At 34.5% G+C, this 27,091-nt stretch overlaps 2 protein-coding genes across 6 annotated transcripts; one reads left to right on the forward strand and one right to left on the reverse strand.

Moving 5' to 3' along the window:
- Positions 1 to 912: 912 nt before the first annotated feature.
- On the reverse strand, positions 913 to 9,003 carry LOC140767572 (uncharacterized). Its single transcript, XM_073107537.1, has 12 exons — positions 8,824 to 9,003; positions 8,588 to 8,702; positions 7,799 to 7,874; positions 6,798 to 6,894; positions 5,459 to 5,561; positions 5,177 to 5,310; positions 4,926 to 5,103; positions 4,650 to 4,807; positions 3,163 to 3,372; positions 2,751 to 3,098; positions 1,898 to 2,024; positions 913 to 1,419 (listed from the first exon to the last, which is right to left on the reverse strand). The coding sequence occupies exons 1-12, from the start codon at positions 8,926 to 8,928 to the stop codon at positions 1,268 to 1,270; spliced, it is 1,803 nt and encodes a 600-aa protein (XP_072963638.1). The 5' UTR covers positions 8,929 to 9,003; the 3' UTR covers positions 913 to 1,267.
- Positions 9,004 to 9,842: 839 nt separating this feature from the next.
- Positions 9,843 to 24,337, forward strand: LOC140767200 (uncharacterized). Of its 5 annotated transcripts, XR_012105551.1 has the most exons (16): positions 9,856 to 9,980; positions 10,167 to 10,198; positions 12,523 to 12,720; positions 14,583 to 14,633; positions 17,283 to 17,413; positions 17,512 to 17,628; positions 17,771 to 17,893; positions 18,658 to 18,734; positions 19,443 to 19,612; positions 20,640 to 20,693; positions 21,468 to 21,577; positions 21,825 to 21,938; positions 22,195 to 22,320; positions 22,418 to 22,662; positions 22,853 to 22,908; positions 24,043 to 24,337. XR_012105551.1 is itself a non-coding variant. In XM_073107028.1 (15 exons), the coding sequence occupies exons 3-14, from the start codon at positions 12,544 to 12,546 to the stop codon at positions 22,878 to 22,880; spliced, it is 1,278 nt and encodes a 425-aa protein (XP_072963129.1). In that variant the 5' UTR covers positions 9,856 to 9,980; positions 10,167 to 10,198; positions 12,523 to 12,543; the 3' UTR covers positions 22,881 to 22,908; positions 24,043 to 24,337. The 5 variants fall into 5 exon arrangements, 4 of the variants coding, with proteins under 4 accessions (XP_072963131.1, XP_072963129.1, XP_072963132.1 ...); XM_073107028.1 differs by lacking the exon at positions 22,418 to 22,662; XM_073107030.1 differs by lacking the exons at positions 10,167 to 10,198; positions 22,418 to 22,662 and having other exon boundaries at positions 9,843 to 9,980.
- The last annotated feature ends 2,754 nt before the right edge of the window (positions 24,338 to 27,091 follow it).

Raw genomic sequence — 27,091 nt, forward strand, 5'->3', positions numbered from 1 at the left:
ACCAAAAAAAAGTTTATTTCATTGAAATCCTAAAAAATTCTACTTTTGAATCTAAAATATTAATCCTAATAGCGTTTTTAAAAAATAAAAAATATTAAAAATTTCAGCGCTATTAAGAAGGGGTACACACAGAATGCTAAATAGTTAAGCGTTTTATTATTAAAAGCACTGAACTGTTCGGTATCTTATTAAAATATTAAATTACTCAATTTTGTATATTATAATTTTTTAACTAATAATTTATTTTAGACATATAGTATGTTATCATAAAGATGAACAAAAATGAATGTAATAATTTTGAATATAATTTAATTGGACCTCAAACGATAAAGATATATATAAAAATATAAAGAAAAAAATTTATAACATCATTACTTTATGTTGGGTTATTCATTTTATTTATAAATATATTGTTACGAGGATATAAAAATAATCTATACTTTTTAAATTTTTCTAGCTTTTCTGATAAATACTAAAGTGTATGTTATTTTAGAAAATGCCGAACAATTTGGCGTTTTATTAAGAAGAAAAAGAATTTGGTATTAAATTTAGGGTTTGATAATTTAGGTAAATAAAATTTAAAAGAGGGCTAGTTTGGTCAAAAATTCAATATTACGCCGTATCCATCTCTTAGCCGTTGGATTAGTAGATGAGAAGTATCAATCCGACGGCTGTACCGTGCTCTTCACTGGGACACGTGGCAATTCGATTTGGAAGGAGAGAGAGAGTCCGTTTCTGTTAATCCCGCGGGAGAGATTTAAGCAACCGGAGACGGCACGGGGTTGACCAACCAGCGATGCAGGGTAGTTTAAGTAAACTGCTCGTGCGGCGTTGCAGAACGGTACGAATCTAACTTGAGAGCGACGTGGAGAGACAGAAGGAGATTTGGGTGCGGATATACCGAGACAAATGTGCATCGGATTCTAGTGGCCCCACCGGCGATTGATTGATCGATTGATTGATGCAATTACAACCGTCAACTTGGCGGATCCTTATTGGCTGGATCTTCAATCCAACTAACGTACACTAAAATTTAGATTAACAAAAATGAAAACAATAAAACCCAATAATTTATGGCTGCAGGAGAAAGTGCCTTTCAAGATTGGATCACCAAAATGTTGGGATGAGAAACTCATCCTCAGCTTGCACCAAAGAAGAGAGAAGAATCTTGGAATTACAAAAACCAAATCTCAGCTGGCATTGGAATTGGCTTCACTTTGCCTCCTCCTTTGGATGCTTATGAACTCAAAGAGTAGGTATGTTGTCTTCAATGCTTGAAGTGTCTCACATTGGTGAAGAGAAGAGACACTCCATACTTGTTGCAGCAGTCAACAGCATCACTGTCTCTGATACTCCCTCCTGGTTCGGCGATAACACTTACGCCATTCTTGCATGCTTCTTCCACCGCATCGTTCCATGCTGCCCGATCATAACAAGATTAGCAGAGGTTTACCAATTCATACTAAAAGGTGAATCTTACACTACTACAACTTAGATGAGAAGGGTAATGCGAAAATCGATGCATGAACAGATGAAACAAATGGAGGGCATGGCACATTTAGTTGTTTTAAAAACAAAACCATGATACTGCATGAATCTGATCATCTATGGCTGTTGGCACTTAAATTTGCAAACTTATAAGAGGCAAAAGACTCGCATAACATTACATCTGTCATTATCTGCACATAGAAAAGCTTATTGTTTCCAGGTTGAAGTGTGGATCTTCAACCTATTGGTCTTTCAGTGTCTTACACTATGATATGCAAAATAAGTGAGATGAACATCAGAAAATGATTTAATTCTCATATCCCATTGATGTGGTCATTGTTCTGGATGTAGAAGTAACAGTTTGTAACCCAAAAAAAAAAAAAACATAGTTTGTAACAAAAGATCTTACCAAATGGGAAAAAGGCATCACTGGCAAGAGCAGCTCCCTTTGCATCCTCTCCTGCTTTTCTAAAAGCAATTCTTAGACTCTCCAATCTGTTAGGCTGCCCACTCCCCATTCCCAGCATGCAGTTATTCTAAACAAATATGACATTTGTCACTTGAACAAGCTTAAGATAAAGTCAGCAAAAAATTGGTAGATTAACGTTATAAAATAGAACAAAAATACAAGATAACCATCAGCCAAATGAATATGTCAGATAAGATCTGAATTACACCAGTGGTCAGCATAAAGAACAACAGGAAGATCCGGCAAACACTTGTATGCTACCAAATCAGTTCCCTAATATTAACTTATTGCGTCTCCAATTTACTTAGATTCAATGCTTCAGCAGTCAGCAGTTACAAACCCAGATAGAAGGACCCATAATATCTATCTCTAATTAGACCCGTACATTTCATACATATCTATTTTCATGGTGCACTTTAACAGTAGCTTTTATGTTACCTATCTGGCTATATGACAACATTCTCCTCTCTTCAAGCTTGGGCCCAGTATGAAGGCACAAGCAGTATAATTATAGGAAAGAATAATCTGAAGAATCATGAGTAGTGCAGGCAAAAGGAGTCTACATCAATAGTGGAACTTCTTTTTAGGAAATCAATACATTTGATCTACCATAAAATTAAAGGAAAAAAGCAAACTATCTATGCTGGATCTTGAATTTAATATTTGGGCTTGATGTCCATCTTTATAGTTAGAGATTCACAAAATTACCTTTAGAAAATAGTATTTCAACTCATATAAGGTAATATCTATTTTCACAGCATTTAATAATAATGACGTAAAGAAATGAACTAACCTTTGCTATTACAATGGCATTACTCTTAACATGCTTGACACAAAGCCAAGCAAATTCCGCATCAGTAAGCTCATTCTGTAATGGAGTCTTTTGAGACATCACGCTAAATTTGATATCTTCTGGGGTTAAGTCATCAGATTCCTGAGCCAACCAACCTCCACCAACTTGCCTGAGAGAGAGAACTCCTTTTCCACTCTTTTTAGCCTCAAGGATTCTCAAAGTCTTTGACTTGCCTTGTAGGACCTCAAGACCCTTTGCAGTATAGCCAGGTGCAACTACTATCTCATAAAACATTCGTGTTTCACCATCTGTCGGACTCCTAAATTCTCGGATTTCCCTTGCAAGATCCTATATTAACAAGCATGTGAGTACATGAACAGATGTAAACCAAAATCATATCGCATATTCCTACCTCGTCTATTGTTGTGTTAAAGGCAACTATTCCCCCAAATGCACTGACTGGATCAGCCTTTACAGCTAATCTATATGCTTCAAGAATATCTTGGCGTGACGCTACTCCACAAGGATTGGTATGCTTCACAACGACACATGTAGGACTCTTGAACTCTGATACACAGTTCCAAGCAGCATCCGCATCTAAATAATTATTGTAAGACATTTCCTGTGGAAAAGATATTGGCACAAAGCAAAAACATTATATTTTCGATTATAATAAGAATGAACTAAACACTAAAGACAATAAGATGATAAGATAAAGATCATAAATAGCAATTCATTAGTCCATCGAAACACAGAATTTAGGATACTGTAGCTATATTGTATAATGAATACTCATTAAGAGGAAATACAGCCATAACATTTATACCAACACAAACTTAAAATATTTCACCAATAAAGATTGCTGATAATACATCAGAATAACACCTATTATGTATTTCCAGCACAGAAGAACTCTGGAAACTTTGACAAATCATGAGAAGCTACATAGAACCTGTTAAAACATTAAATAGACCAACTTCTCGATGCTGTATGCACCTTTTCTTTTCTTGAAATCTTCAATATGTGGAAAAGCTAAGATTTTTCTTGTTAAGGTTATCAGATATCTCATCTTGCCTCATATAAACTGCATTTTGTATCAGTTCTCTTGACAAAGAGGCCCTTTTCTTCACTTCTCCATAATTATTAAATGTTTTAAATATATCTAAACCCAACCCATGCAACTACATCCTTTGATCATCCTTTAGAAGACTTGTCCTCCTCAGAAATTAAAGATTACAACTGAGTTCTTCTTTTATGGCAAGAGAGGTGTCACTTAGTGTGGCCGTTATGCTTGCCTCTTCAACCCAAGTAGTCATGGATATAAGCCATCAACATGACCTCTCTATTAATGGAGGTAAAGCTATGAATCTTGCCCTCCCAGATCAGCAATTGCAGGAGCCTCATGCTTCAGAGATCTTTTCTACTCTGATATTAGCAGAAGTTATGGAAATTACTGGACAGCCCATAGTTTTAAATCTCTAGTTAATCTCAGATATTTTGTGAGTAATTTTCACAGAAATCTTAAACTTATACAATCTCATAAGCAATAATCTTATAAAAACAAGATTGGACAGAAGAAGATTACAATTCATAAAGGTCAAAGGTGGCATAAGAAAACTAGCTAAAGGTCTCAAGGCTAAAAGTGATGTGACCAAAATGAACGTTCAGAATGTTATAAATTATACTTTCAACAGCTTAACAGTTAGAGAAGGGTAAGAGTTATTTCTTACAAAATGTGGAAATCCTTCTCTCATGCATCTTACCATATGTAACCAAGAATTAACAGAGCATCAATATCGACATACAAAACAAACCCATGCTGTATATTTTAAGCACTAATATATAAAACTAGCACAATAATCCCTGCTTTTATTCAGTACACCATCATGCATTTCTCACCTTTCCATGGTGCTGTGTAGCTGTTGCAATACCACCAGCACTCACCAAAGAAAGACTTTTATCATCATAAACCGCAGCCTTTTGATGAGGATTTTCTCCGTATCGAAGATGAGATCTCAGTGTGAGAGGCACTGTAAGGCTAGGAGGAAATTTACCTCCTAAGAAGAAATAATTATTTATGTTACTAGAGGCATCATGTATTATTCGTATACAAGCACATCATATATGTAGATTACGATAGATTTACGAGGAAAGCTGAATATGATTAACTCTTACCTTCACCTGATTGCTTCCATAACCACTCTGAAACTGCTGAATCATATGAAGCAACATGCTGAAAAGCCTTCCAGGCCAACTTCCTGCGAAATTGCTGATCATCTTGCTTTCCTTGTAGAAATTCTAAGAGTGCAGGATAGTCTTCATTGTCAACCACAACCAAAACATCTTTGTGGTTCTGTTACTTATGCAAGTTAGCAAAAATAAGGAAAAGCCTAAAGAACTAGACTCCAAATAGTATAAAGAATAACCTTGGCAGCAGCTCGGATCAAGGTAGGACCACCAATATCAATATTCTCAATGCCATCATCAAAAGTAACTCCTTCAGTAGATGTAACTTTATTATAGAAAGGATACAGGTTGACCACCACTATATCAAAAGTCCCTGTAAAGATAAATTCAGCTAAAGAGTTACATTTAGGTACAAGAAGTAAATGCACAAGCATTAAAACTCAGGGCATGACAGTCACCCCACAATTTTGAAGATAAAACAGAACAAGTTTGCACAATTGCATACGAAATTATGAACTCACCAATTCCATGCTTATTTAAGGCTTCCATATGGTGCTCATGATCTCTTCGAGCAAGAATACCCCCATGTATATTGGGATGTAATGTTTTCACTCTACCATCTAGCTGCAAGAGCAATTACATGTTTAAGCATCACAAACAAGAAAAAACATACTTTTGCCATTTACAAGAAGGACCCAATTACCAGTAGTGAAACATAAAAATATAAAATTACATTTGGGTATACATCTAGACAAGATGCACCATTCTATAAGAGCTGTAATACTCCCAAGAACAAATATCAAAAGAACTGCATTTTCTCTTTTGCAGTTGATTTTAACTTCTTTTGAGAAAAATAATATTTATCTCATCTAAGAGACGAATGAATAACACAAACAGCAAACATCACTATAACAGAAAGGTGATACATTATGGCCTAGAGTTTTTCAATAAGGTCCTATATCATCCAGAATGAAAAGCCCCCATAAATGCAGTCTAATTGTAACTACACCAACAAATTCATCCATAACAAATAAGCATGACCAAATACAACCATTTAGCTACATTAAAATAGAAGCAGCCAGCCATCCGGGAAACAGTCACAACAGCACAGTTGCACTAGCAATCAGCACTGGAAGCTAAGCAGCAAACTCCAATCACTCTCCAGAGAACGGACACAGTTATAGCAAAAATGGTTCTCCTTCCTAGCAGTCTGAAGTAGGCTGCTAGCTAATCTCCAACATAGTACAGAAACAAAAAAAATGCAGCTCACATGAAACCAATTACCAACACAAACAACTGAGAAACAATCATGAAATTCATCGATGATGTTAAGAGTAAAGACACATACATGCTGCTAAGCACACATTTTACTTCTCAACAAGTATGAACACATACATATGCATTCACTTGGAAGAACATTCCTTAAAAAAAAGGAAGCAGACTCAAAAAGTTAATTCCATCGTCTATAACCTCAAAAGTCAATACCATGACTATCCTTCCAGACATCTCAGGTGATACACAACTACAATCATGTGAAGATACTTAAACAAAGTGACAACATTTTCTCCCCTCTTGCATGACATGCAAAAAGGGTTAAGTTAGTTCAACATACTATATGCAGGACAACTCAAAGTTGTACAAGATTCCAACAAAATTTTGACAAGAAAGGTGATAACAAAACCACTTGTTACAAGAAAAGCACCATATTACAAGTTTAAAAATAAACAATGGAATTGTGATCATAACTGCTGACCACACAGCAGCAAGACAAAGGACAAATTTCTCATGACACGGTGAACAACAAAACTCAATCCAAGCACTGAACAAGGCTAAAGTGGAAACCAGCAAAAACAAAATTACCATTTCTGGAAAATGTGTTACTTCTTCAACTTTTGTAACAGAAACTCCAGCTTCCTCTAAAGCAGATGCAGTTCCACCAGTTGAGACAATACAGTACCTACAGAAGTATACCATTCATGTTTATCACTGTATCTGGTTCCCAATTTCATATGTTCATAAGAATCAGATTCCATGAACAAATGCTGATTCGCCAAAATATCAAAGAATCAGTAACTATTAGACACAAAGGTAAAAACTACAACTTCGGAAGACCAAGGAAAGGAACTCAGACAATTCTAATTTCCTATAAGCATTTTAGGGCATCTATTACATCTAGAGAAGGCTATACAGGCAGCTCAGAAATGCAGATTGTATGGACACAATACTCCATATAGCAGAGACATAAGTAGGCAGTAGTATGAATTATGAAATGAGTCAACATATAAAGTTGATGTTATAAAAATACCTCATAGTTTAATATGTGAAGACTTAGAGATGATTATAGGAATAAGTTCTGCCAGTATAGCAAGTTCACCGTTAAAAAGAAACAGCTTCTTTCAGTTGAGTGGCATTTCCTCTTGGTTTCTACCTTTTCTTATTGCCAGAGCCCAAGCTATTCTATACCATATCTAAGAATCAATTGACTCAACAATAATGACCCCTCTAGAAGAATCTCAAAATAAGAAAAGGAATCTATTTTCTCAATATGTCCAAATTCAATATTTTTTTTACTTATTCTCGCAACATAAATCTTTTGAGCTTCCCATGAATATAGTTCCCTGTGTGGCATAGAATGTACAGACTACAGAGAATATCTGAACATGAGAGTCAACGAACATCAATATTGTTGTAACTTGAGTAAACTTCAAAAGCATGAAAAGATGGAGAAATAGCCACAAAAGAGATGAAGAGGAAAAGATGCCATAACAAAATAATGTCCCATGATAAAATATCGTCAAAACACATAAGAGAACTAATTGACATGTAAAGAATATAAAGCTCAATGGAAGTGAAATACTCACCCTAATCTCTGAAGACCATTTCCAAGGAAAGCTAGGTCTCTCTTATCTGACAAGGATATCAACGCTTGCTTGACACCTATGAGAAGAGCATATCAGGACCAAGTCATAGCAAAAGTATGACCTCTTCAAAAAAGTACAGAACTGCAGAGGACTTGGGTAAAAGAGATAAGAGTATTTACTTTGCTCTAAATGAAGAAAATAATTACTTACATTAGCTGCTATAAATCCTCAGTTTATACACAGGGACAGTACCTATTTTTGAGGAAATGAATACCTTTTCAGAAACAAAAAAACTCCCTGAGCCTACCTTAAATGGGTAAGGTATTTTCAGCGTGTGTGTCAAATGAGAAGAAGCATTGTCATAACAATGCACATGACAAAGCATATTATGCTTAACTATTTGTAGTTGTGTTATTCTAGGACTCGTAACAATGTGAGGAAGAAGTTGAACACAAAAAAGAACCAACTTTCCGGATTTTATGCTGACAATACGTCAAAATATGCAAAATAAAAGAGTCCTCAACAATATAATATTCAGAAAGAAGTCAAAATCAAAACTGAACACAAAAAATCCGTAAGAACTCCATCTCCATAGCCCATGGTAACTTCAGCTACCTCCAGAATGAAGAGACACAAAACCAAACTTTAAGCACAAAAACTATTCAAGAGCAGAGTTCCAATCGAATCACTCGCTTTTACTCATAAAAAAGTAACAAAAACCATCTTTAAAGAGAGAATCTTTCATTAAATCTTATCAGGGGAAAAAAAAGACAGAGAATCCATCAGTACCAGCAGAAGGCGAAGAAGAAACCGCCATCTGGGTCTCGACCTCCGCCATAGCTCTGATCGAACCACCTACGTCGGAAGCAAACCGACGCCGAAAGCAAGACAAGAAGACGCGACTCTGCGCCAAAAGAAGAGAGCAACCAAAAAAGAAAAGGAGACGATAAAGGCAGTAACTTTACCGAGTATTCTCGGAAACAAAAGAAGAGAAAAGACAGGAGAACAGGAGGAAGAGAGATTACCGCCTCGCCCCGTTGGCGGTACCGCCTGTGAGGATAAAGATAAGTAGAGGTGGCTTTTGTGGCGGCGGCGGCGGCGGCGGGAGAGCTCAGTAAGAAAAGAGGCATCCTTTTGCTTTCCTCTTTCCAAGGGGGAAGTAATAGCCGAAGGGAGGGCAAAGAGGGAAGCGATTATAAGAGGCGACCCGTCGGCGATGAAGGGAAACGAAGGTTATAATACAAATAACTTATTAGTATTATAAATATTATTAAAAAAATAACTAATTTATTGTGGCATATAACCTACTAAAAATATTACTGCAAACTTAGTAAGTTTTAAGATATGTTTAGGTTCAGGATAAGAAATAATAAAATTTTAAAAAGAAAACAATAACATTAAGATACTAATTAGGTATATCATAATTTGAATAAGCTCAAAAGAAAATCCTCCATCCTAAGTATATCAAGTCAATCCATAGTAAAATTAGTTTGACGAGATGTATAAATAATTTTATAATTATTAAAATAACTAATTAGGTTTTTAATATCATAGAAACAATTGACCAACGCGGTTAGTACTCTTCTTTCAAAATACCGATCAAGACGGTTGAGTCAGACTCTAAGGCACATTTTAGAGTAATCTCTTGTGATGAGTCCCCTCGGTTTTAATGACGAGTGCTGACTTGTAATTTCCTTTATGGCTCTACCTATTATAATAGAATATTTATTATCTTTTTATTACATTATATTAGTCTTGACAGTAAAACCTCCTCCTGATATTCACCATAATTCTTTTATTTATTTATTTCTTATGCATAATCCAACAATGTCATGTCAAACAATTCCCATTTAGGGTGTTATTACTCTTTTTTTATTATCAAATAGAGCACTTTATTTTTTAAATAATAAAAAGAGAGGGTATTATTTATATATAGACAAAATACAAGGTGTTATTTGTAAGTTTCTCCTTAGTGGGGGCCCACAATTCTTCTACCCTTAAAGCAAACGCCACGGCAGCAGGTGTGCGTATCAGCGTATATAATGTCCGACACCGTCGTTATTACTCCGCACTTCTTCCGCGTTCCTTTGCCTATCTCTCTCGCTTTCGCTCTCCACCGACCGCTGAGGCCATCCAAGAAACGAGCCCATTGCTTCATAAATCTTTCAAGATATCGCTCCGGGTACGTGATTTAGTAAATCGTTCTCTTAGAAGGAGAAAAATTGGATCTTTCTTTTTCTTTTCTCTTTTTTGGTGGGATTTTGGGTGTGATGGGTTTTCGACCAATGTGTTGTTTCGTGGAATAAATTGGGTTTCTTGGATGTTCTAATTGCACGTGACGACTTGAAATCTCGTTGGGGAAAAAAAGAAATGTTGATCGGCGATCGAGAATCTCTCCTGGTACGTATTCTCGTATATCCTTCTCTTTAAAGGAGAGAAATTGGATTTAGTTGGGCCGTTGGGCGTAAAAGTTTTCTCCCAATCTATTGTTTTGTCGGACAAATTTTGTTTCTTGGATGTTCCAATAGCATTGACAAAAAATGTCGATTGGGTGATTAAGAATCGGAATGTAGGATTGTGTTTTCGTTGATAGAACTTTTCTGAATCTTGGTTTTGATCTTTATTAGAAATTTTGGGTTTTTGGGTGTAGTTCCTTTCAACAAATATGTTGTTTCAGATGACCTGGGTTTCGTGGATGCTCTAACTGCACATCATAACTTGAACTCTTGTTAGGAAAAAAAAATGTTGATTCGGTGATCATGAATATCTTCAGATACATGATCTCGTCTAATTCTTGTCATTCAAAGGAGGGATTGTGTTTATTTGATTTTTGAGTATAATGGTGTTATGAACCGAGATCACAACGAGTACAAATCAGCCACAGTCATGACAAATGGGTTTGAGTTTTCAACGAATCTGTTGTTTGTCGGATAAATGGTTCCCTGGGTTTTCTATTTACACTAGCAAAAAAAGTTGATTGAGCAATCAAGAATTTAAAGCCTTGTTTTGGTTTGAGGCTAAGCTTTGAATTAGATTTAGCTTGGCCCTAGTCTTTATTTAAGTACCTTGAACTAGGCTAAGATAATTTAGTATTTGGTTCTGAACTAGGCAAAGAATATATTTATTATCCATGTGATGTCATGTGAAAAAGTGTTGATTTTGGAGGGAAATGAATGATATGTAAATTTGATGGACAAAAATACCCTTTTCATGTCTGGTGATCATTATTACAATATACAAATATTATATGATATATTATAATATATAAATATTATAATATTATAATAATATAATACTATAATATTATAACATACAAATATTATAATATTATAATATATATTTGTAGGCTTAAGTATATATTTGTTGACTTATATAGTATTTATAATAATTATTTGCGGGTTTAAGTGTATATTTGCTCGCTTATATGATGTTTATAATAGTTATTTGCAAACTTAAGTGTATGTTTTGGCTTATATGGTGTGAAGAGAGGGAGAGAGACTCGATTGGACATGATTTAATAGAAAATATGAATATTTTGAAAGAGATGTAAGATAAGGTTGATAAAATATAAAATTAATATATTTAAGTCGTGAAAAGTAAAATAGAATCAATTTGAAATGATATTAGTATTTACATATTATTATACTTTTGGAGAGTGGCAACTGAACTAGATTAGGAAAAAAAAAATTATTGTTTGGTTACTGATCCAGGTTAGGGTACCTGAACTAGTTCATGAATCTCCTCTGTACTCAAGGCAAACAAGGCCTAAATGTGTAGATCATATTTCCTTATTTTTCTGATTCATTGATGGGATTGGATGTTATAATATTTCTAAATCTTGGTTTTGATCTTTTTAATTTTGATATTTTGGGTGTAGTGGGTTTCGACCAAACTTGGTTTCGGCCAAACTGTTGTTTTGTCAGATGAATGGGTTCCTTGGATGTTCTAATTGCACATGATAACTTGAACTCTTGTTGGGAAAAAAATGTTGATTGGATGATCAAGAATCTGGAAGCCTGGATCATATTTTCCTCATCGATTTGATTTTATAGCATGCTTTGATCTTTACTTTTGAATTTCTTTTGGAAATTTTGGTTTTTGGGCTGTTCTTATTTTTTTGTTTCTGAATCCTTGTTTGAGAAGAACAACTAATTGGGTAATCAGTACCCAAATGCTTGATTCTCATTGCTCTTTGGGTAATCAGTAGTTCAGTACCCAAATGCTTGACTTTTGTTGCTCTCTTTTGCTGATTGATTTATGGGATTGGCTCTTGTACTGTTTTCTGGTCTAGTTTTGAGCTCCGCTGAGTCCTTTATCTTTTATTTTGATCTTTGATTAGCATTGAATTCCATGATGCGACAAAACCAACTGGAATTTTATTATGTTGTTTTAAGTTAGTTTCCTGTTATTATGATAAAATTTCTGGATGCAACAAAAGGAATGTGACTTCAAAAACTAATCTTCATGTCATAGTAAGATTAACTCTTGAGAATTTAGGGGCGAGTCATCACTAATTGGTGTAGATCAGGAAACAGTGAATGAATATCTTCAATTCTGTAGGTGTTAATGTGCTATTATTTTTGCTTGTTATTTGATGCTTTATTGTTCCTATTATGTATCACGAATGTATATATGCCCATACAATTTTCATTGTTATTGGGTGTATGTTGAGAATCATTCAATGATTAATATTTTCTTGTATCCCCTCCAATGCTAAATCACAGAGGTAGTCCAATAACATCAACATGTCTGTGAGCTACAAATATTGGGATGACTGTGTGGACCTGGAGGATATGCAATTATTGTGGATGGATGCTGATGTCTGCAAAGAATGGATTGATGTCGGAGAAAGGATGGGTCAGAAAGTTCACCTCTCACGAGATCCGGATGGGGAGCCTTATCTTACACAAACTGAAATGAGGGTATGTAATTAGCTGCATATTTTTGAACATGGCGAACAGATGAGAAAAATCACGTAATACCAAATAGAAATGTTTACATGTTCATTGAGCTTGTAACAAGAGAATATGTTAGATGTCATTCAACTTATTGGTTTATGTTCTCTATAGAGGAAGATTTGACCTGTAATCTTACTTATATGGTTTTATGAATAACTTGTAATAGAAAATTGTTAAAGTTAATCAAATAAATGTCTATGCAAATGTGAGTTTGGAGAATATGTTTGTGGCTCGTTATGTTCTGTAATAAATTTACATATACTAATGATTCATTGTACAGACTCCATACAGTTTTTGTATATAAGACATCAAGCATACTTCCCATGAAAGGGGTATATATAGATACAATCGGCAAACATCAAATTTGCGAACACCAGATTTTAACTATCCTTCATAAATTATTTGAATTATTTATAAGCTCAACATTCTCAAAAGCCTTATTTTCAGATCAGAATCTTCTAATAGATAACTGACACAAGCACCGGAACTGGTGCTGTATAATTAATCAATAAACTATTATTCTCCTCTCTAGATTTTTTCTACCCTTATCATGCTCATGTTCAGTTCAATTCTCTCTTCGTTTTGTTTGTAGGATCTCATAATTTCCATTGTGGGTGTCTGTGCAGGCATGCATTTAGTACTTGTATATGAAGTTATAAACACTATTTTGCAGTCATTGATGATCTTTCTCGTTTACTTCATTAATTATTTATCATCACTTACATATGTATGTATTATATTCTCTTGTTTCTTCTTGCTGCTTGATGTGTGTGTACATATAGATGGATATCATTTGCAGATATACTTTAGCTATTCTATATATTTCTTTTTGTTTTTGCCTTTTTGGAGACTTTAGTCTTGGAAACAAAAAAGAGCTGAATCTCTTATTGTTCCCTTACATTGATTAGTGGATTTTGTTTGTTTGCCTATGAAAAGGAGATCTAAGGAGATCTATTGTAATTGGTGAATTAATTCTCTTGCAAATACAACTGAGTTCAATGAGTTGAAAGACTCAAATATGAAAATGGAACATTGATGATAAAACTGCATCATTGCTTATATTAAGCAACGATGATCATGCCATTGGTGGTACAACACTTGGCACGCCCCCCGTACCGAGCCGTGCTGATCTGACACAAGTACGTGTCGATGTGGACTCCATTCTTTTAAATCTTTTTTTATTTTTTATCATTAATCAATTTTAATGTTATTTTTGTGTTGACAAACAAATGCATCATCATTAAATTAAAGATTATCGATAATATTTAACGCAACATTCTCATATTATCTTATGCCGACAAATGAAGTATTTAATCCTCTCTGTCATTCTACGTTCAACTATATATTATTTTTCAATTATTGAATTATTATATTTAAGTGTTTAATTATATTATGGAGTGTTCAATCATTAATATTAGTTTTAATAAATATATTCAATTATATTATGTGTTGAATAATATTTATATTTGACTATTACATATATTTAATAATATAAGTCATTGATAAAATAATCTAAATATAAAAGATTGTAATGCATGTTTTGATACATATTGTTACACAAAAAATTAAAGATTAATATACCAAAGACCAAAAAATATATTTGAAATATTTTAAATATTTTATTAAAACTATGTTAAAGACGTGCCGAGAGCATGCCAGTTGGCCAGGGCCTGTGCGGATGGTGGCATGACACGTCCGTCATTAATATCAAGATTGAATAAAATTAGTTTCTTTCTAAACTACTATGTAGAATGGTATACATATACTCGATAATTTTAGACACTTTTTCACAACGTACTTATTCCATGTTCTTGTGCTCCTTTCAGTGTGTGGCTGGAATTATTGTCCAGAGGCATTTCAATTCACAAATAGACCGGGTATTCATTTTACTATTTCCCCCTTTTTTTTAAATAGCTGCGGTTTGTTCTCTTACTTCGTTCAGTTGTTGTAGATAGTCTATCCTCAATCTGAATCTTGTACTTTTCCTTTCTGGCTTCTTTCTCAGATGTGCTGGCATATTCCTTTCAACTCTTATTTTTCTTGTAAATGTGCATGCTTTAGTACCTGAGCTAGCATGGAACTATGTTGGTTTCTTAAGTTTTATTTTTTATAGTTTTAGGTTACTGAAGAAATCTTAGAAGATATTTAACCACATTCCTCCAGGCCATGCTTTGACTGTTTGACATACTTGTACTTCAGAATTCTTTCGATATACTTGGAGTTAAGAATGTTTGCAAAGAAATTTCAAGTTATGATATAAAAAGTTTAAAACAGTGAAACTTGACATGGTAACTGCTTAAAGGAGTTCAGTGAATACTTCTGAGTTCTGACAAGAGTGATGCCATTATTTATACACTGAAAAAGTGAAAAGTGAAAATAAAGACTATTATCAGACAAAACATACATTAATATATTGGATGTTAACTTATAAATTGCACCCGGTTCCTTTCTCAAAACCATGTCGGATTAAGAGTAGTGGTCGATTAATTTCTAGGGAAGTGCTAGTAAAGTACTTAGCTTGTTAGTTAAGAACTCCACTACCATGAGATTCTTAGGATGTAAGCTGTGAATCATTAAGGTGGCGCTTGAAACTAGAGTAGGAAAGCTTTTGAACCTGGTTAGAGAACACTAACCAGATTTAGTAGCCAAACTGTAGTTTATGCCTACCCAGGTTAAACAGGTTAGAGAGGAGAGAGAAAAAGAAAATGGGTACAAGTTTGAATTAGTTCAAATGATAGTAAAAAAAGTTCTCAAATTATGAATTTACTCATGAAATGACTTTCACTTATCTTTTCCATGTCCTCTCTCGTCTCCTCTCTTACCGTGCACTCCTCTCTCATAAACAAGACACATTTTAAGATAATTTTAACTTTATGAGAGTTCTAATTTAATGATAATATCTCAATACTAACATCCTTCCAACTACAAAGGCATTTTTGGGTGCTTTTACTATATATAACTTAAAAGAACTATTTGTAAACTTTTGTTGACAATGTAATTCTCAACCGGTAATGATCATCTGCAGTCCTGTTTGCCTTTGAATTGCTTACTAAGTATTGGTCGCTGTCTTAAAAAAAAATTGGTGCTACCTTGGAATTGTTTACTAAATATCTATTATTGTCTTGTAAGTCAGCATTGATGATTGTTTGCACTTTGCGGTCCTGTTTATTGTTGTTGCCTTGGAATTACTTACTAAGTAAATATTCATTGATGTCTTATAAAACTATTGCTGCTGAGAATTACTTATTAAGTATCCATTGTTGTCTTATAAGATTGTTGCTACCTTAGAATTCTTATCCACCGTTGTCTTATAAGACCGTTGCTATCTTGGAATTGCTTACTAAATATTTATTACTGTTTTATAAGACCATTGCTGCCTTGGAATCGCTTACTAAGTATCCATTGATTGTTTTATAAGACCATTGCTGCTTTGGAATTGCTTACTAAGTATCCATTGCTATCTTATAAAATCGTTGCTATCTTGCAATTGCTCACGAAGTATTCATTCATTTCTCACTTGAGAAGGTTTTTTTAGGGGGTGCCGCTGGCACACCCTATGCCACGTGTTGGCACTGCGTCGGCATAGTAAGTGTCGACTGGCACGGCAGCCCTTGTTACTAAATATCCATTGTTGTATTATAAGTCAGCGTTGTTACCTTAAAAGGATGGATTGCAAAAGAAAGATAATAAAAATGGCACATTTTTGGGACAACTTCAACTTTATTAGAAGTTAAATTTAATAATAATATTGTGGTACTAACATCCTTCAACTACAAAGGTGTTTTGGTCCATTTATATAGCATATCCTTAATTTTTTACACTTTTTATGTCACATAAAAGGTAATAATGACACTAATATTTTAGCTTACAACCAAACAATCAATTTTTTTAAATTAGTTTAAGCCTTTAAGATTCCTAAAAATTGAGGGTAAAAAGTCGGTCTAGCTACTTGTATTCAAATGCTACACTCATTCTAAATGGACCCTAAGAGTTTTGGGGCTTAAGTTGAGGTTTAAGTGATGTTCAATTTGAGGTAATCAATTGAATAGTCACAATACAGTGCTGCACTTATCTACAACACTGTATTTGTTAAACCAGAATGAATGGGTGTAGACTGGATAGTGATAAACTTGTCAAATATAAATAGTTTAGCTATTTCGTGACCCCTTGGACTTCATTCATGCTTAATCTATCTGAAATAGATTCTTTTTCTTTTTCATTTTGAATCCTCTATTTGTAAAGTTAAACTTGAAGCTCTGGAAAAGATCCAGGTCAGTACCTGAATGCCAAATAGGCGGAATAACTAAGTGAGACCATTGAATATATATATATACAAATCTATCACAAAGAGTTTGAGACTTGTCCAAATATCACACTAGAAGTTTGCAATGATATTGCTTTTAAGATGCTTAAACTTCAAATTGTATCTCTCATTCATTAATAATTTTGTAAACGCTTAACTGCTTGTATCTTTCTTTCTTAAATTCTCTGACCATGTTGTTCTTAGTTCTTACCCTGTAGTGCAGGACATGATTTGTGCTATTGCTGAAATTGCAAGTGACAGACAACTTCTCGCAGAGAATTATGATCGAAAGACAAAGCAAACCAGGATTGGCATCATGCAGGTGACTCCTGAAATTGCAGAATGGCTTTCCAGGTACTTAACTATCAACTGCTATGATCCTATCCTTATAGTTCTCCCTACTTTGATGCACGAATATTATATATTTTTTCTGGAAACTGGTTATTTTGTAGGGAAATGGGGTACAGGAATTATGAAATTGAGGGAAATCCAACTTTGCTATACAAGCCTTTTGTAAATGTGTATTTTGGTGCTGCTTATGTAAAGTGGCTCTCCTCTTGTGATGGAAAGTATGTTAAAGTACAACAATTTGCATTTACTTTATGACTTCTGAAGGTAGCTTTTGCACTGTGCAATATTGCTGATGATGTGCATTGCTTTCTTCTCTTGTTTTCCCATGAAACTCAAATATTTGACGAACTGGCAATACAGAGAAAGAAATGAAGAATTTGTTATCAGAGCTTACAAAGGAGGCAAAAAGAAAGCTGATCACAAATCAACAGCAGCCTATTTCCAGCGATATCTATCTGTCAGAGAGTGTCTGTTATCCAAGAGGTTTCAAACTTTCATAATGTTTCATTCCTTAGTTTAGCACCAAATCTTTCTGCCTTTTTTGTTTTATCATTCCTTGACATACTTTTTTGAGTTTGCTCTATCTTACGCTTTATCAATTTCTCAACTGTACAAGCTTTTCTTTTTCACCCTGCATCCGTGGTTGTTCATATATTCTATTTAAGTAGATGGTATTTTGATAAGAGTCACAAGATTTATTGCTTAAATGGATATAAATAGCAATGTGATCCTTTGTGGAATTGTTCTACTACATTTTAGTCTTATTGCAGAAGACATCCTCTTTTTGACCTATTTGCAATCGACTCAATTTTCTAATGTCTGGAATGAAAATCTTTTTAGAAAAAATATTGAGGAATTTGGTACAATATGTACATACAAAAATGTTTTTTATAGCAACAATTTGCTTACATGTTTGTAAGTTTCTTTCTCCGATTTTTAACAGTCTTGTGACTCTTATCTACTTCCCTCTTTACTCTTTCCACCCCTCTTAGAATCTACTGCCTAGCTGCACTATATTGGGGAATTTTGTGATATAGTCTATTAGCCTAATCTAATACCTAATTATACTCTTGGCTATAAAACCTTACGGACCTAGGTCCCACGTATCTTTTTTATTTGCTCATACCATATTGTTCTAACTTCATCTCATATGTGAGATATCGAATGTTTTGTGTTACTTCAAATGCCTTAGCATTGAGTAAGAAATGGTTATGAGATTTTTTTTATGTACTTATTTCATTTTACAGAGAACAAGAGATTGCTGATGCAAATTCCTCAGCACCTAATGCTTTGAATGCTCGTATACCAACTTCATTGGAGGCAGGTTGTAACATTTTCTATCAGTTACAGTAGCATATTGGTATAGACCAGTAACATGTCAGTCATCACAAATTAGCATTTTATATTGTAGGAGTACACTACATGAAATTGTTCTAATTGTAATTTATTTTTTTTATTTTCATGGAAGTTCAAAGTATATGCTTCATATGATGCCTTTCTTTTCAATTGTTGTCCTTTCTATTGATACACATTAGCACTCTTTTTGCATAGCATAGGTTAACTTGTTCCACATTCTCACAGAAAATTGATGGCTCAAAGGTTTCAGAAAATTTTTGGGAGCAAATAGATGAGTAAATCCAAAAGTTTGTTAAGGAAAGATGTGAATATGTCAGAGTTCCTCTCATTGATCATATCAATTACCATGGAATGCATTTGGCTCTGATAAAGTAACTGAATATATCATCATGGCTAAGTTGAGAAAGCTCCTACTACGGGTTGAACAAGATTTTCATCTGTTGTTTTTACTTCAACAGGAAATTAGTACTTATTTATTGGTTAAAGGCAAATTTGTGCATGACTTCCCATAACCATAGATGAAACCATTTGTTTGAGAAAAGTGAGACTTTAACTACATAGATAATTTCTGGTACTTCTTACAATACGATATTTAGGTTATGGAAGAAGTGGAAGAAAATTTACGAAAGACACTCTCACTTGTCTGACATGATATCATCATACCATGCGGAGTTAGGTCAAGAATGGACATATTGGGATAGGAGAGTATCCCCAGGGGACATGGAAGAGATGTGGAGGCATCCTGATGTTCTAAAGGAGTGGTCAAAATCTGGTGAGAGACAAGGCAGAGTTCGTTTTTCACATGACTCACATAAGAGACCGTATCTTTCTCGAATTGAGGTGAAGGTAAGACGCGATCTGTTGGTTCTTGATTATTGTATCTTTTGATTCTATACTTGTATTACTCAATATTGTCCTTTTTTTTGCTTTCTTATGTATAATCTAACAATGTCATGTTAAAACTTCCAATAGTGTGTTTCTTTAATAAGCGTATGCTGATATTTTGATGCTTGTTTTTGTATATGTCATTTCATAGATAGTCTGATGTTTTCTGCTAAGGAGAACCACTTAGGTTACTACAGATAGTAAGTTCTCATAGATGCAACATGGCCATATAGCTTTAGTGCAGTTACCCACTATCTAAAGTGCCACTATATCAATATCAGATTAACTTTGGTTGTACCTGTTGAGCAAGATGAAACTTGAAAATAAGTTATTTTCTGTCTTAATAAACTTGCATAATAGATTATGATTGGAACTGTTGAAATATTTAATAATGACACTGAATTTTTTTTGCAATTTATTCTAAATAAGTAAATAATTAGCAGTTCGTGTTATTGTGATCAAACTTGCACTGTGAAATCCTTACTACATACCAGCATAGATATCCCACCTCATATGCAGATATTGATATTTAATAGAGTAATTAAACCTTAATCAACTAGTTATATCCAATCCAATAGGCCTAATGCATTGGTGAATCAGCTAAAGCTTTTTGTTTCTTTACAACTGGTTTTCAAGCTGGTCAATGCTAATACCTGGTTATAGCAACCTTGGTTGAGGGCCGTCCATGTTGAGATGTGCCTGACTATGTCATACTTGTGGATTTCAAAGTAATAGGATTTGATATTCAAAGACTAGTTTACAGCTTTATCTCTCCATACAAATGATTGCTAGTTTGGTTGGTGCTTTAATGCCATATGTTTCTGTCTGATCACCATGCCAGCTTATGTCATTGACCACTATATAAACTTCTTTTTCCATCATGATCTATTTATGTGAACACCCGTATATTACCAGTACAAGTACAACTGCTAGTCCTTTATTTGACATTCGAATTTTAGCTGTAAACTTACAAATTTTGGTTATGCAGGCAGTTGCTGAAATTATCATTTCACGGCATCTTGATTCCAAAGGAATAAAATCTGTAAGCTTTCCCTTTATTATTAACGGTCATAGAACAATACAAAAGATGCCAAAGTGCTGATTATTTACTGATGAACTGGACTAAATTCCTTATATATGAAACTATAATTTTTCAATCTGTCTAGGCAGTGTAGTGTGCTTTTCATGAACAATATTGCCTTATAAACTCTAGTTTTCCAGGAGAGAAAATGAAAAATAACAGTCAGATTCAGACAAATTCAATGGGCACTAGTCAATAAATCCTTGATAATGCAGTTTTTGAATTTATGGTTTTCTGATCCTTGATCAGTTTCTTTTTAACATTCACTCATTTTTCCTTTGCCGTCATATAACAATTTTCTGCCCTTTCTTCGGCAACAATGGCATATTAGCTCTGATAATCTCCGGTATCATTGATCTGGCAATGCTGCTTGTTTTCTACTCATTACTCTACTTTGTAAAATCTAACAAAAGAGAATTACTTTTTTTCTATTAAGTCAGAGTTCTAAAGCATTAACTATTGTGTTAACATTCCGCCTTCAACTTATGGTACTAGTTCTATGAGGAGTTGCTTCTAGGTACACATTTTACTTTCATAGGACAGAAAATTTGGATCTCATATCTTGTTCACTAAGTAGTTGTGGATAGATTATTTGATACAGATATCCATGTGTTTGAAAATATTTCTTCCATGCATCTAATTCCAATGCTGATAAAGACAGTTTTTCAAAGGTTATAGCTGTTTAAATATTAATGGTTTTGTGTTTCTAGATTCTAATAACCGTTCTCTCCACAGACAGCTTTAGCTGCCCTTGCTGAAGTATGTAGTATGCGTTTTGTGAACGGAGTACGTGGAAGGACTGGGTTAATGGGAATTGATTATCCGACTGCCCTTTGGCTTTACAAGTATAACTTATCTTTGTATTCTATTTTTTCTGTTTCATGTGAAGAATAATAGTGAACTGCCATATGCTAGTAATTTTTCTTTTCTCATATACAATTAGAAGGCTTTCTTTCACCTTTTCCCTTGTCCTTTATTTACAGTAACTTCCAGAAGGAATGCACTACCATCATTATAGCTGAATTTATCTCAACTCTGCCTATTTTTAGCCTGAATATGCCTAACAATTTCACCTTCTCTTCCTTCATGCAGGGATGTTGGATATAGAGCATACACTGTAAGTTCTGTTGAGGATCTGTACAACCCATTTGTGTCCATGTACTTTGGTGTGGCCTACTTGGCATGGCTGTCAGAATATGAAGGGAGGTTAGTGTTGAATGTATAATCACATATTGTTGACTTTAATGGCTGCTTAGTTCTGCAATATTGTCTGGTTCTGATAATGAATGAGATGTCCAAGTCATCAGATTTTACAGAGTCAATTTGATTCATGTCAATTACATCTGGGCACAAACTGTATTATGTCCTTTCCTTAGTATTCTTAGAATTTCCTATATTTTGAGCTTAAAAGTATCTGATAATATAACGTTATGTTTTCTGTTATAACATGCCCTCAATACAGGAAGAGAAATCATGAGTTCATTGTGCAAGCTTACCTTGGCGGACCAGAGAATGTCAACGTTCAGGAGACGGGCCCACTTTGGAATAAATTTCAGGAGGCGTTGAGATTCTATGAAGATCCAAAAAAGTAGGTCCATTCACTGTCCTATTGTTAGAAATTAATATGATAACTTAAATTCTAAAGGGGATTTTAGTATCTGCTTAATACTTGTGCGCATATCTAGACCTTGTTGACAGCAACGCCCATGCCACTGCACTGTGTGTCAGCACGGCAGGTCATACTGATGGCACAGTCAAGGGTGAAGTAGAAATAAAGGAGAGGGTACTTGCCATTGCTGTCACCATTTCAAGAGGGACTAGTTAGAGGGTGGAGAGGCAGCAGTAGAAAGAAGAGGCAGGCATGATGTCCTAAAGTTAACATGTTAACCATATACTACTGGGAGGCACCTGCAGCATATGTGTCCTGCCGGTTGTTATCTGCTTATTAAGTAATACACTCAGTACAAAGGGGCCCAAGATGTTGGCGACCCTCCTCTTTTGATTTTAACCTGATGTCCTTAGATCTGTGTCAAACAGTCTGCTTTTTATCGGTCTGGTGTTGAATGTGAATATCATATTAGATTTTCTACGTACTAATATGTTAATCACCTTATCTGCAGGGATCAAGGAAGTTGCTCCATCTTGTAAACTATTTAATTGATATGATCTTCTTTAGGTAAGTTACATTTCTGCTTCACGTCTTTAATTTCTTCGTATCTATATATATATGTATTTACTCCGAAAGTTTGGTGCCTTTGTCAATGAATATAGTCAGTGGTAAGTCAAAGTAGGTGAATCAGAGGTCTTTCTTTTTCTTCTAAATTTTCTTTTCCAGAATAAGGCTTGAGAGCAACAAGTTGCAAAAGAGACACTGACTGATCCTTCTGATATTTTTTACTATGATCAAGATATGCTTTGAGTTAGTGTGTGATGATGTTAGCACTCCATTTTTGGCTATAGGAAAAGAGTCTAGGGTCAAATCCTCTGATTGGTCCTGAGGAAACAACGCAACTACTGGGGTGATAATAGATTGCAAGACTATTTCAGGGAATAAACGAATTGAACAAGACGATAGATAGATGAGAGGGAGTTTGTTGAGCACTAGGGTCTTTCTGCTTTGTTAGCATGGAAGGCCAGGCTTGATGTCACTAATTTAACAATTTGTTGCTGATCATTGATAACACTGATACATTACAAGTTATCTGATCAGTATCCTGACTTGACCCATAGGTGACCTGAACCAGATGTCTGTGGGAAGGGCATGAGCCTTTCATATCCAAAACCCAACCATTGATGACCTACCAGATCCTATTATTCTTTACATAGGCTTATCCAAAATATGGTTTGGGCGAGTAGTTAGTTATGTTCACCAATAGTGAGTAACTACTTGTTCTGATTCTGTTCCTACCTTTAAACTTTAACATAGGGAAAATGGAAAGAAGCCAGAGTTGACTTGGTTTGTCTTTCCAACTTGCATAAGAAGTTTCAGTATCTTGTCTCTTCAGAAGCCCGGATTACTATCACGTATTTTTTCGAATAGTTTATGAGGTGAAATTTGGATTGGCCTCACTTACAAAATTGTAGGACAAATTTATAGCTCAATCAAAGAACGTGAATAGAAAGCTCAATTGGTGGACAGTTGAAGTTTCAAATATAATCTTCACAAAAATATGGAAGTCAATATTTTGAAGCTTTTATTCATCATTGGTTCTTTTAACTGCTATAGTCCGGTGCTATATTTTTTACCAACTGAAGAGAGACGATCATGGTCTAGCTGTTATGTGAATTTATATTTTGTTATACATTTCAGCTGTCCGATTGAGGAATTCACATCAACTATGCAGTATTTCAAATGGCAGACTTTGTTTGATGAAACCATAGCAGGTCCTGCTCCAAATAAGATTCTGTTCTTCATCTATGTAGTGTGATTCTTGTGCCAATGTTAAAGACTTTGGGTGTAGGATTTTATTTTGGTGCAACATGACGTTTCAAAAAGTTCTGCTTGCTGAAAGTGTTAGTGGCAGCAAATAGATGGAAATCATATTGCAAAGACATGAAATTAATTCTGAAATTTTATAGGAAATAAATTGCCATTATTCCTCCACTATTTTGGCCACTTTCTTTTATGTTATTTATGAACTACCTGCTGCTTTACTTTACTCAAAATACTTGCACACATTTATTCTACAATTTTGCTTGCAATGCAATACTGTATGTTTTCCTCTTCCAAGAGTAGAATACAAAAGACACCAAATGAATTTAGAAGTTTTGCTTCCTGACAAGTCCGATACTATAGAAAATATGAGATCCAAGGGTCAATCAAAAGATGAATGATTTATATGGCATACTATATGTTTTTAAGACTTCATGCTGCTAGAAATCCATGGTTTAGCCCAATTAAAGGGTCACATACATACTTAATTTGGTGCATAATCTATGAATTTCATTTGATTGGTACCTGTAATCAAGGTCTTGCTCTAGATCTAGAAATCTTTGCAGCCTTTTCCTTGGTGTTTCATTTACTGTCTAGTGAAGAAATGGTCACTGTATCTGGAGAACTTCTCACATTAGCAGGGTTACACTTCTGGATGTGTGGAAATGAAGGTATTTATTTGATTGTTGAGGAAGGAATATGGTACATTGCCATCATGAAATAGTTCAGAGGAACACCCATCCCAAAGCTTACAGGATCAATGACACTATTCATGGACTTTTCTAGAGCTAAAATTAGTCAACTTTCAGCACATCTTGAACAGTAATGAGTAAAACATTTTGGAGTAACTCCCAAGGTTCAGTGAATCAGGATTTCACATGTCTTCTTTGGTTTTTCTTGTGTTACCAACTATTAGAATATACTCATGTGGGTTACCAACTTGTGTTCTTCTTCCGAGAGTAGTTGAATTACCAACATCCCTGTGGTTGCCTGACTTCAGAGTCAAAACAAACATGCTCACATGAGAGAGTTCCAGTAAAACCAGCAGAAGATTGCTAGATTCAAGTTCAAAATTTTCAGTTGGATGCTGTGTCAGGATTAACAATGGTCTTCCCCTACTCACTCAGACCAGTCAAATCCTTAATTTAGAATTAATTGTACTTTGCATATCCCTGACATTAACTCCTCCCACTAGGCACCACTAATCCATTCTAAGGCCATCAAGTACTAAATAAAACTGTTTGGGATATCATATGAATACAAACTACATGGATAGAACAATACTATAAAAGTAGAGTGTGAATGATAACAAATGTAGAGTGATGTAAATAAAGTGGTCAAAATATTTATATATTCATTTTTACCACTTTATTATCTATATGTGATTGCTGATTGCTGTAGTACTGTAAACCATAAACCATGAGCTGTGAAGGAGTACTAAGATTCTCCCATGGCACGTGACACACATGTGAGGGCCAGGAGTAGAAACCAAGGCATCCAAAGCATATAAGTGCTCAAACTCTAATGAATAAAGTTGTTCCTGGGAAGATGTGATACTGACTCATCAGAGTACTCAATCATGGCCCATACTGCCACCCTTGTCGGATCCTTTGTCTTTGTGGGTCTCAACAAGAAAAAAAAGAAAAAGAATAGAAAAAGAAAAAGAAAAGGGCCATTGAATTTTTGAGTAATTATCATTATTCTTTATGCAATTCTCACATGGATCTGTCTCCTATTTGATCACTTTTATATCTATTTGATGTTTACAAAACCTTAGTAGGAGTTTTTAGCCTTCAATACATAGTCATTTTGATCAAATGTTGGGAGTACTAGAAAATACTTATGTATTAGGAAAGAAAAAGTGCTATCTTCTCCTCAGTGTATTTGTATGTCACCTATGTGCTTAGCTTAGAGTAAATAAGTTTATAACTCATTTATCTACTACACTATCTGGTATAACTTGAGTGAGTCTTTTAAAGTTTTATCTTTACTAGTGAAAACCTGAGCTAATGGAGATAGGTAAATTTTGCATTCTTTTTTACAATGGCAACAAGAAAGAGATGGATTGAGGGGAGGACCCCCTTCCCCTTTGACTATAGGAGGAGTTGGGAGTTTTTTTTCTTCTTCTTTCTTTCTTCTTCTTCTCAAAATGTAAGAAAGAAGGACCTTCAATTGACTAGAGGAGGTGTTGGTTTTTATGATGTGTGCAATGGGTAAGGAACATCACATGTTCTTCCCATGGTGAGGAGGTGGATGGGCATCCATGAAATATTAATTAGTGTGGTGGGGTTCTGAGGAGACACTCAGAATTGTCAGAGAGACTTTTAAAAGAAGAAGCCACCCAAACATAAATGAGTTTGTTTTCCTATCATACATCTAAACAACAACAATGCAAGTAGAGAATATATATATATATGCACAATGTTGAATGTTGACTAGGGGTCATGACATGCATGTGAGTCTTCCATGACCATGTGTTTATTCACATGGTGGTAGGCTCAATCCTATCCTCTTCTTGGCTCTCTTCCCTTAGCATCTTATTAAGGAATATATATATATATATATTCATAAACACCAATAGTTTGCATGTTTCTAAACTACTCCTCATACATTTTAGTTTTATCATGTAGGTTAAAACTATTCTTCAATTAGACCACAATAATTTCTTTTTATTATTACATTTTTTTTTATCGATCTCTTCCCATTGATCGAGGCTAATCAGTCACGAGTCAATCTTAGTAGATCTCAGGAGTTTTCTTCTAATATATATATATATATATATATATATGTGGATGAATTAGTGGTTATAATGTTGTCAAGTAGGAAACCAACAGTAAGAGATAGTCCAAAAATATTATTTTTTTATCTACTTAATGATGATACTAATAAAGATATGCATGTTCACATGATCGATCGCAGGGGCTCA

Source organism: Typha angustifolia, chromosome 9 (assembly GCF_048772165.1).
Source record: "Typha angustifolia cultivar Huaian chromosome 9, ASM4877216v1, whole genome shotgun sequence".
Taxonomy (NCBI): Eukaryota; Viridiplantae; Streptophyta; class Magnoliopsida; order Poales; family Typhaceae; genus Typha; species Typha angustifolia.

What these genes read in the sequence shown, in the direction of transcription:
- LOC140767200 (XM_073107030.1), top strand. Translation starts at nt 12,544, where the DNA reads ATGTCTGTGAGCTACAAATATTGGGATGACTGTGTGGACCTGGAGGAT. An exon ending in TTACACAAACTGAAATGAGG is followed by an intron (nt 12,721 to 14,582) that starts GTATGTAATTAG and finishes TGCTCCTTTCAG; the next exon opens with TGTGTGGCTGGAATTATTGT. An exon ending in CTCTCCTCTTGTGATGGAAA is followed by an intron (nt 17,629 to 17,770) that starts GTATGTTAAAGT and finishes CTGGCAATACAG; the next exon opens with AGAAAGAAATGAAGAATTTG.
- LOC140767572 (XM_073107537.1), bottom strand. Translation starts at nt 8,928, where the DNA reads ATGCCTCTTTTCTTACTGAGCTCTCCCGCCGCCGCCGCCGCCGCCACA. An exon ending in AATGGTCTTCAGAGATTAGG is followed by an intron (nt 6,895 to 7,798) that starts GTGAGTATTTCA and finishes ATACTTCTGTAG; the next exon opens with GTACTGTATTGTCTCAACTG. An exon ending in TGATCCGAGCTGCTGCCAAG is followed by an intron (nt 5,104 to 5,176) that starts GTTATTCTTTAT and finishes CATAAGTAACAG; the next exon opens with AACCACAAAGATGTTTTGGT.